Source organism: Strigops habroptila, chromosome 1 (assembly GCF_004027225.2).
Source record: "Strigops habroptila isolate Jane chromosome 1, bStrHab1.2.pri, whole genome shotgun sequence".
Taxonomy (NCBI): Eukaryota; Metazoa; Chordata; class Aves; order Psittaciformes; family Psittacidae; genus Strigops; species Strigops habroptila.
The window spans coordinates 143,587,982-143,599,113 of record NC_044277.2 but is presented as its reverse complement, the minus strand read 5'-3'; the positions used below and the strand labels follow the sequence as shown (position 1 = coordinate 143,599,113).

The following is an 11,132-nucleotide window of genomic DNA, read 5'->3' as shown; positions in this document are numbered from 1 at the left end:
TTGTAAGCAATGCTTATAAACTTCAATATCTCTTTCCTCCACAGCTGACATTAGGTCTTATATACATAAAAATCATCCATGCAGGTGGTGAGGGAGGTTTTGGCTGTGGTGCATTATACTGTAAAACAAAAGTGGGGTTTTGGATTGACTCCAGTTCTGGAGCAAGCAGATTTTAGAAATTAACTGTAAATAGGGACAGGAAATAATGATGATACCATTAATAAGGTACATGCTCGAATCTGTGTCACTAAGTCTACATTAGCCTGATGTAAGTCTCATGTTAAGTGTAACTTGCATTCCTTTGTGACTTTACCTTTCTGTTGGGAGCAATGAAGTGAGACCTGGCTCTGGAGGTCCTGAGGCCAATGGTTCTACAAGACTCGCTTCTACAAGAGCTCAGTTAATCTTGTCTCTTCGCTGTTTGCTGGCACGACTGCTACGCACGACTGACACCTTTACAAGAGGCAAGCATTTACCATTCTACTTCATGGAGAGTTTTATGAGCAAAGTAATACACTTTGTGTGCTCGCTTACAGAGTGTGCAGGGTGGTTCTCATGTTATTTTCAGCTTGTGTATACAAGAACTGGAAATAATTAGAAAACACATTAAGATGATTGTATGTGCCAATGGTTAAAATGATTTAAAAATAAACAGCATCAAAGAAAAAGCAGTTTCAAGGAATTTTTTAAATTAAAAAGACATTTACAAGTATAATCTACTCTGACTATAAAACATGAAGGAAGATTTATGACTTCTTTTATTATGACTAACAAATTAAAGCATTGTGCAATGGTTCAGCCCAGCTTTGTTTATTTGGCAATCTTATAAATGAAGCTTTCTGTTTTTACAGTGCATCATGACTGTTACTGACATGTTGATATTGACTCTGATTAAATCTCCATTGGTGACTCTTTGTTAAGGTGGAGTTTTCTACATAGAAGCATCATTTGGTATACACCAGATACACAAGTTACTTTTTTAATGTCCATGAGGCACAACTGCAAATACATGGACAACTACCTTAAGAGCACTGTGACCAGAGCTGCATCAGCTCATGGCCAACATGCAGCCTGCAAGACCCTCCACCATTACTCATGGTCCTGTTTTACTTCCTGAAGAAGGTTTTCTTTGGGTTGACAGCTAAAGCATGTTGTTTCCTCACCATCTTTGCTAGTGGAGCATGGATGGTTGGGATCTGCTACTTTTTAGGGACTGATTTTTCTCCTAAAATCAACCCTGCAACCTGTGAGTTGGAAAGAAGTCACTCAAGAATTGTGACAGTTCAGAATGGAAAAATCACTAAATGGGACAAGCCTGATCCTTTGTAGACCTCCAGTGTTGTATGTTCTCATTTAAGATACTATTAAGGAAAACTATTTAGGAGAATAAGATATATCATTACACACTTTAAAATCAGCACAGAGGTGAGAACCTTCAGCAGATGTCTGCTAATTCCCAACACTGCCTTTGGAGGAGGGAACTGCCAGCTCTGGGCAGAGCAGCCAACAGAAACACCCACAAGCTGAGAAGGTTGAGGTTTTGGGGGGGGTGAGGTGGTTTTCGTGTTCTTTTTTACCTTTTCCTCTTTTCCTTCTCTTTAGTAACAATCCTGCAAAGAACTACCCCATTTCCAGCACTTCTCAAGGTGACTGGAATAGAGGGGAAAAACTCCTGCTTTGATTAAAACCCCATTTTCTGAAGTAAGAATTAAATACCCAGAGCGCTATTACAAAGTGTCAACTGCTGTTGCTGTACTGTAATACCTTCAAGAGCTATTTGGGTTTTTTCCAACTAAATCTTAACCTTTAGAATCAGATTTGGGTTGTGCATTTGTTCCATCAGCTTTATATACTGTTTCCTTTGCTAAGTTACACCCTTACCAAAATGTTAAATTCCTCCTAACCAGAACAAGGGCTGAAATAGGTTATATTTAACTCTGCTCTAAAAGGGAGAAAATACTGTGGAAGGAAAGTACCATTCTGAGGTGATGGTCACTTGCATTTTTCAATCAAAATTAGATGAAATAAACATTTACATCAGTTGCCACTAAAACATTATAGTCAAGTTTCAATTAATTTTTCACTTACGTTTAATAAAGTCTTCTTTTTAGTATGTATTTAAATTGATTCATGGATTGATGCTGGAGAGGGACTCTTCATCAGGGACTGTAGTGATAGGACAAGGGGTGATGGGTTCAAACTGAACCAGGGCAAGTTCAGGTTGGATCTAAGGCAGAAGTTCTTCCCTGTGAGGGTGCTGAGGCGCTGGCACAGGGTGCCCAGAGAAGCTGTGGCTGCCCCATCCCTGGCAGTGTTCAAGGCCAGGTTGGACACAGGGGCTTGGAGCAACCTGCTCTAGTGTGAGGTGTCCCTGCCCATGGCAGGGGGTTAGAAGTGGATGATCTTAAGGTCCCTTCCAACCCAAATCAGTCTGTGATTCTATGACTGAATTGGAATGAACAGACTTCAAACTGATTCTTCCAGCTGACCAGGGTATTAAGAAATACAGCAGGCAGGTAGATTTGATTAGCATCTTTTTATCTGATGGAAAACTATTTTGCATTACTAAATTTTTCCAACTAATACAAATATTCTTGTGTTTTAAGGAATTCTATGAGATTAAATAGCAAAAGAATTGCTAAAGGGTTAACAACAGGGAATCAGGTCATCATCATCATTATTCTGGTTCCCCACTGCAAGTATTTTTACTGGACACAGTTGAATCTAACAACAGCTTTAGCTGTAGATAAGGGTATATTTACGTATTAGCTGCCCAAGGAAACCAATTATTTTTGCACAAGTCCCTTGAATGTCAGTCTCTTCAAGCTGAAGCCACCCTGCAGGTGCAACTTCGGGTGGAATGGTATTTTGACTTATCCAAAATTACTATCTCTTTAGAAACTCCTTTAAAAGCTTCCAAAAAGGCAGGAAGGAAGAATAAAAACCAAAAATACACAAATCCTCTAAGCCAAGCTCTTCCAACATAGAAATAAGAACTACTCCATAGAGTATATACAATTGGTTTCACTGAACTTGTTCTAATCCTGGCACTTAGGCTAAGAGGTAACCAATCCCCGGGTCTGGCAGTAGCTCTAACTTCAGCTAGTAACTAATATGCATATCTATATACAATGAAAGAAGCTCACTTCGTACCGTGCAGTCTGCAAAGTTAACGTGGAAGGATTTCAAGCTTCAACATGTGTTTCCTTGTCTTTCATGAAGACAGGGGTCAGTCCCAAAATAGTACATTACCTCAGGAAAAATAGATAGTCTTAGTAATTTCATGTCTGCTTTAAAATAGCAACAGAGCCCGCCTTCCCTTGGAGCAGGTTTGTATCACCTTTGTCCATGTTCCAGGAAAATATTGGGTGATAACGCACTTTTTAAGCTGAATGTATCTCCACTCGATGAGTGTCGCGAAGTTGCTTTTCCACCTATCAACAAAGTCTCTGCTTCTTTTATTTCCATAGCTCTCTTGTACAGTTCAGCTGCCTTCTCAAAGTCTCCCCCTTCATAGCTTTGGGGAAGAGTAAAACAAAGTTGAAAGAAGCAAATAAAACAGGTCTCTCATTTCATTTAAACTGAAATGCACACCATGCTATCGCCAAAGTGTGCTTAAGGCTCTCCACTTGCCTATTAAGTACACAAGCCCAGGATGTTTTCTTTCATCCAGTAATTGTTACAGTAATTTGCTTTTATAGGGCTAAAGCATATAATCTTACCTAAGCACAGCCAAGTTCTTCAGAGTTTCCCCCACACGAGGATGCATGTGCCCAAAGCTGTCTTCATAAATCTTTAGTGCCCGTTCATAGAGAGGTAAAGCTTCAATCTGCTTTTTCTTTGGGTAGTAGAGAGTTGTTTGTTACAGATGTATATTACACTTGTAATTCTTTTTGCTAACAGAGTATAAACACATCCTAGATGCAAAATCATGCATATTTAACCAGAAAGGTGTTTTGAGTTCTCAATACTGTTGACAGATGAGGATGGTAATTGAGATTGTCAGAGCAATTGGTTTGCCCTTGCAAATGCAATCCCCCCCAATATTGTAATAATTGGGGGCTGGACTTCTAGGCAGTTTTGAAAGATCTCAATCCTGAAAGCTTTGAGTTACCAAATGCTCCTTCATTTTACCTGAGGCAGCTTTAATCCTTGTTTAAAATCAGATTTGCATATTGCAGAAATAGAGAAAACAAAATCTACAGCGCACTCCCAGTGATGCTAAGTAAGGAACGTGGTAAATTGATTTTTTTTAATCAAATTGATTGCATCTCCTTTGAATTTCATGTTAGTTGTAGACTAGGAAGTCTATAGCCTTCTCAGATTTTATTATACATAGAATCATAGAATAGTTAGGGTTGGAAAGGACCTTAAGACCATCTAGTTCCAACCCCCCTGCCATGGGCAGGGACACCACACACTAAACCATGTGGTCCAAGGCTCTGTCCAATCTGGCCTTAAACACTGCCAGGGATGGAACATTTATCACTTCTCTGGGCACCCTGTGCCAGCGCCTCAGCACCCTCACAGGGAAGAACTTCTTCCTTAGATCTAACCTGAACTTCCTCCGTTTCAGTTTGAACCCATCACCCCTTGTCCTATCGCTACAGTCCCTGATGAAGAGTCCCTCTCCAGCATCCTTGTAGGCCCCTTTCAGATACTGGAAGGCCACGCTGGACAGAGCCTTGGGCGACATGGTCTAGTGTGACGTGTCCCTGCCCATGGCAGGGGGTTAGAACTAGATGATCTTAAGGTCCTTTCCAACCCAAACGATTCTATGTGATTCAAAGGGTTGTGTTTCTCTCTGAGTCAGCAGTGGAGCTGTGTTCCCTCATAGTGTGACAACCCTGTCACTGGAAATGTTGTGTTCTAGACCTACTCTTATAAAACGTAAGACAGGACTAATAAACATGTAAGACATGAAGCACTTACCATCTGACAGTAAAGGACAGCCAGATTGACCAAAGCAGTTGCCACACTGGGGTGTTTTGGGCCGAATGACTTCTGTCGGATTTCAACCGCTAGTTCGTACAGAGGGACAGCCTTGTCAAGTTTTCCCTAGAAACAACAGGGGGAGAAATGATTCAGTTCTTTTGCGTCAAAATGGCAACAGTAAAATCTATTTTAAACAAAAAGCCCCAGAGAAGATGTAACTGTTGCCAGAATAAGGGTTTAACTTTGGTTAATTCACAGTTACATTCTGCACAGATTGTTTATCATGAATATTGATTAGGACCTAATTTTCCCCAACACTGAGCACATTGAACTCCCAGGTGATGTGTTTCTCAGCCATGCCCACTTCTTGCTTTTAGAATGTATATTTTCCCCACAAGCGTGTCACTGAGAAGGCTGCCAAAAAGAATTTTCCATTATAGATTCATCCAAATAATTTTCTCCATTTGTATTTCCTCATCCTGATGAGATCAGAACCCATTTTTTGTCCTGAAGGGCCTCCATTTTACTGGTGACATGGGAATGGGAATGTAGCTGCCTTAACTTTTGGGCAGTTTTCCACATACTGAAGTGGTATTCACACCATCTTCCCTGGAACAGCCACAGTGCCCGATGCCATTTCAAGTACCTGTTGCTTCCCATTTGCCATATTGAGGCTTTGGCTTCTTGACTTCGGTTTCTCAAATATCTCTCTCATATTCCAGCTAGTTTTACTGGAGATTATTTTTCCAGGAAATCTGTTTTCCTCCAAATTCCAATCTGCTCACATATTAACTGGATCTACTTCAGAAGTATGCTTAGGCTTCTATTCTTAGAATGTGAATTCTAAGCAATTAAATACTGCAAACTTCCACTGTAATGGTGATAAATGGCTCACTGGAATTGCAAAATTCAAATCAAATTTTCTCCTTATTTTTAGAAAGCATCACCAGTTTGAAAATGATCAGTAACTCATCTGGAATAAACACTTACTTATAAATACTTCTCATTTTAAAATCCCAGACTGGTTTGGGTTGGAAAGGACCTTCAAGCTCATCCAGTTCCAACCCCCTGCCATGGACAGGGACACCTCACACTAGAGCAGGTTGCTCCAAGCCCCATCCAACCTGTCCTTGAACACTGCCAGGGATGGGGCAGCCACAGCTTCTCTGGGCACCCTGTGCCAGCGCCTCAGCACCCTCACAGGGAAGAACTTCTGCCTTAGATCCAACCTGAACTTGCCCTGTTTAAGTTAGATATAAGGAAGAAATTCTTTTTCTACATCTGATTCCTGTCCCTCCTCTTCTTCCACTCTTATCTGCATCGTTAGTTCACCATGAATTTTAATTTGTGCACTTCAAACTAGCAACGAACGTTCTGATGCAAATACTGAGTGTTTTTGCAGTTTCTAGCAGCATGAAAATTAGAAACTGAAGTGAGCAGAGAATACGTGACATTATTTCATGCACATAACAGCAGGAAACAAGTATGGAGCAAAAACACAGGAACATTTGATCCAAGAGATTATCTTCAAGGACTCTTTTCTCTTTGAGGAATAGCAAAATGCGAAAATATGAAAGAAAACTTTGTCATCTTCTGAGCCTGATCTTGGTTCAACAGCTGGAAGCTTTACCTCACTCCTATACTGATGACATCAAAAGGTTAGAACGACCATCTGCAAACTCAAATACTCCTAAAGCATTTGGAAATGATGAAACACAGAAGTTTACACTACTGTTCAAGTTATTCTCCCATAGTGCACAGGGGAGTAACTCTCATCCTCCACTGAATCAACATAAGCTGGAGGTGGCTGAGCCAGTTTATTTGTAAAGTACTATCTCCCTCACGAGCCTTTAAGTTATGCTCAACTTGACTCGAAAGCTCAAGCTCATTGTGTCAAAAGAACTATTCCCACACCTAAAACATGGTTTTTCTATGAAGACACATCTGCCCAAACTCCTGCATGTGGATATCACATAGCAGACAGTAAAGAACACTTACTTTTAACCAAATCAAAAATTCTTTGTGAGGGATTCGGAGCATGCAGGACACTGAAGACATTCTCCATAAGCAGCTTTTCTTCAAGCAAAATGTGTTTTGAAAAAGCTACTGGGCTTTTTGGAAACAGACCAAGGCCATTTGACTACATCTTTATGCATCTTTTATTGGTGTGGATCACCAACAGCTGACAAAATTCCCATGCCCCACTCCTTCTGGATTGAAGACTAACAATGCAAGGCATTACAGTTAATCTGGGTGGTAAGAAAAGGTAACAGGCTTGTGCTTACCATCTTTTTGTACAGCACTGCCAGGTGTTTCACAGTATAAGCCAAGGAGGGATGATCTGGAGCCAGTGCTCTCCTCCTGATGTCTAAAGCTTTCTCATAGAGTTCCTCTGCCTTGTCATAGTGCTTCTTCTCATTGTACAAGGCTGCCAGGTTGTTCAAGGACTGCGCGCAGTCGGGGTGGTTGGGTCCCAGGACTCTCTCTCTCATTTCCAAGGAGCGCTTCAGGAAAAGCTCTGCTGTCCTGCAGAACACATTCACTCAGTCAGCAGTATCTGAAAGCTGGGAACATCTGTACAGGCTGAAGTGGCTGTTTGAAACAGAACAAACTCAGCCTTGGAAACTGCACGGATGCTGGCATCTGGGAGTGGACTCTCCTCAGCATAAGCAAATGCCAGAGCAGAAATTCACTCACACAGTGAGGAACTACACATCCCCGACACAGATCTGCTGTGTCTAGGATGTAGACAGCAAACTAGTTAATATATTTCTGTGCAATCCTGAATCTCCCCTGTTATAAGGACTGAATAGCCAATCTAGCACATTTCAGCAAACATTACCCTACCCCATGGCTGCTCTTTTCTTTAATTCAACCTACATCTGCAGTTATGCAAGTAACCCTTCCTTGTTCAAAACAGAAGTCTACTGACTTCTGGGCATAGTAGTCAAGTACTTCCATGGATAAAACAATAGTGGGATATGAGGTAAAAGTTCAGAACACACCACATACTTTTCAAGGAACTTTAAAGAACATAAAGCACATTATTGGGTTGAACAGACAGCTTCCACACCAAAGTGGGAGAGACTGGAATGGGTTTTATGTATGTCACGAGCTAGCTTCTCATAGAAGAAGCTGTCTAGAAGTGACAAAGTAGAAAAGACTCTGTGTGATGCCATCATTCAAGCATTGCCCCATCAAAAGGGTATATTTCATCTCACTAGTGTACTACTAATATTCCACTACAGATTTACAGCACCTCCTCTATCAGCAACAATGGGTGATTCCCACATAACAGTGGCAGCATCCATTATAACCAGGCAGTTTGTCATCCTGACATACAGACAAATTCTGTGTGACACTATTCCCAAGAGCTCAGCTTAGGAAATTGGAAAAATCCATTTTGCATCAGAGGGGAAAAAAAAAAAAAAGATCATATATACACAGAACTGTAGGTTCACTTCTGGAGCTCTCAGACAAATGTCAGAAGGTCTTCACTCCATGCAGGGGCTAGAGGATGATGTGATATAACATACACAACTGAAGTGACATGCCCTTCTGTCACTGATTTCATTCTAACTGCATCAGATGATCAAAAAATTCATCTTGGACTTGCTGATTCTGAACAGAGACACAATATCCAGTTAAAACAATGACTTAAAGCTTCACTAGAACAAAGTTTATCCTGCTCACCTAAGAAATAGTGGAGATACCGTTACTAGTTAGAAGTTTGGTTGTGTTGGGCAGGAACTACATATGAATAATATGGAATATAAAGCGATCTTGCATGAGATTAGATAGGTGTCACTCCTCTATCAGCAGTCACTTCAGCATGACTTCATGAGGGAAAACTGATGGAAAACTCCACATTTCCAACACTGTTAAAAATCAACTCCTTCACTATGAAGGTCCTGCATTTAACAGAGATTCCGTGTGCAGATCCTAAATTACAATGTATTTCTGCAGTTACCCAACAACTACTATGACATAAACATCAGATATAGCAAGAATGTAATATACTTCCAGAACTTACTCTGTGCTTCTTTTGCTGTGCACTTTCTTTTTTCTCTGAAAAGATTTAATCTGACTTTACAACTCCCTCACAACACATACTTTTAGACTATTCTGGAGCCTGAAGAAGCTGATGTGAAAAGTGGCTTCTTGCCATGCAATCAGAACTGTTCTGCACCTTTTACTCCCCTTCAACACCCGTTTATCTCTTCAGAACACCTTTGTGCTGCTCTGTCCTCCTTCACCCTTAAAAAGGCCAGCGGGGTAAGAGCCTAAGGATTCCAAGCACAGTGAATATTTAACTCAGGATTTCTAGTAATGCTGGTATTTTGAGTGTTTTTTACAGAACAATCCTGCCATTCACAGATGAACACTACAAAGGAGGGTCACAAAACAGTGAAGCTGAGGACGCACAAATTTCAAGAAAGAACTGATATGTGCAATGAAGGCTAGTGAACTTAAACTGTGGAACAGCAGTTCTGAATGAAGGAAATGCACTGACTTAGCAAATACTCACATGCTAACAGCATCAACTCTAGAAAACACGAGTGAATTTCACAGCAAACAAACCCCAGTAGAATAAATCAGGGACAGCACCATATTTGATCATGTGTTCACGTTTAGTGCTAGTTCTCAATGCTTTTCCTACATTTACATCTATAGGAACACTCAGTGGATGTATCACAACTAAGAACACTTACTCCAGATTATTCTGCAGGTAGTAGAGGACTCCAAGCTCATTGAGGGTTCGAGCATTATCTGGTGTATCCTTGCTTAAAGTGAGCTCTTCCAATTGCAGGGCTCTTTGGCGCAGGAGAGCAAAGCCACACTATGGCAAAGCACAAGTAAGTCAATCCCCATTACTTCGAAAGTGTACAGCTAAACACAGAACATCAGAAAACTTAGTTTGGTGCCAAAGGAGCACAATAATCCTACCTAAGTTCTGTTTTTAAGCTAATTGGCACATAAACATTCTGCTTATTTACAATCTAACAGGGAATTTCACCCAAAATGCTTCCAGGAATTTTAAGTTGCTGTGCTGTCCTACAGCTCTGTTTGTCCTGTATCACACACATTGATTTGCTTAAACTCCACAGTTCAAATAACCAATTCAGATCAAATTCTTAGGTTTCTACACTCAAAATCAAACTAATCTCCTATCCCAAATGCCATTTGCAAATATGTATTAACTATTATTCCAGGCTTTACATGGATCATTGTAAAATGGGCTGCCAAGCTAATGCTTACATGCAAAGTGAATTAAAAGTAAAAAGTGCAGCCACTGTTACACACTCCACCTATCCTCCATCTCTGCAGTCTTAATAAAAAGATTTGTGCAGCAGAACTCATTATAGAAATGGACAAAATCTTCATGATCCAAATTCATTTCTACTTAAGCACTATGGAAACAGCAACATTCTTATGGCCTTTCACTATTTTTATTAGAGCTACAGCTAAGAGCTCTGAAGTTACTAGCTGAACTCACAGTACAGACACTACATGACAAACAAAGCCTTAGCTCAAGCATGGCAAGAGGAACTCTGTAGCTGAAAACCACAGAAGATAAAATGGGGAAAAACTTAGTATGGCACCTAAAATTATTACTGGGATTATTCACTGCAGTAAGCACTCTGTTCATCAGTATTGTTAGGATAAATGCCTCAGTCATTCTGGAGAACACCTTTTTCCAGTTCAACAGCCAATTGTATCAGCACCCCCAAAAGGTACATATCCGCTTCTTTCTTTTCCACCCCTCTCAACTCCATACCAGTCGGAGTGATGCATCTGCACTCACAGCAGAGTTGAAAGGGCAGTTACCAAAGCTGCTGCTAGGCTACTTCACTACCTATGCCCTCAATTATCCAAAGCACTGGGACTTTGTCAGCTCTGCAGGGACACTTTATCATCCATTCTGCAGAGCCACAACATGCTCTGTACTTATATTAAGTATCAAACATCTCCTTACCAGGCTGCCTTTCCTCCTTGCTGCTTTTTGGCGTATTCTAAATGACTTCTTCCTCAGTTGCTCAGCTTGTTCATACCTGAAAACAATTATAGTGTTAGAAGAATGCCAAACGTAGCATCAATGAGTATTCTGGAAAGCTTCTAAATGACTGGAGTGTACAAATTTGAGGAGAATTTAAGAATCTTGGGGGGAGAAATCACACTTTTTGCCAAAGATAAAA

The 11,132-nt window shown here is 40.6% G+C and overlaps 1 protein-coding gene across 3 annotated transcripts in view; it reads right to left on the bottom strand.

The window, feature by feature from the left end:
- Positions 1 to 2,517: 2,517 nt before the first annotated feature.
- The window catches only part of NPHP3 (nephrocystin 3), a 28,534-nt gene continuing 19,919 nt past the window's right edge, over positions 2,518 to 11,132 (bottom strand). Inside the window, exons 22-27 of one of the 3 annotated variants that reach the window (XM_030509612.1) lie at positions 10,913 to 10,988; positions 9,648 to 9,775; positions 7,221 to 7,461; positions 4,933 to 5,058; positions 3,723 to 3,838; positions 2,518 to 3,517 (exon numbers count right to left, since the gene is read on the bottom strand). In XM_030509612.1, the coding sequence (XP_030365472.1) occupies positions 3,337 to 3,517; positions 3,723 to 3,838; positions 4,933 to 5,058; positions 7,221 to 7,461; positions 9,648 to 9,775; positions 10,913 to 10,988 (868 nt within the window). In that variant the 3' untranslated portion in view covers positions 2,518 to 3,336. Of the gene's footprint in view, positions 3,518 to 3,722; positions 3,839 to 4,932; positions 5,059 to 7,220; positions 7,528 to 8,378; positions 8,557 to 9,647; positions 9,776 to 10,912; positions 10,989 to 11,132 lie in introns of those variants that run through there. The other 2 variants (XR_003994770.1, XM_030509620.1) reach the window with 2 other exon arrangements.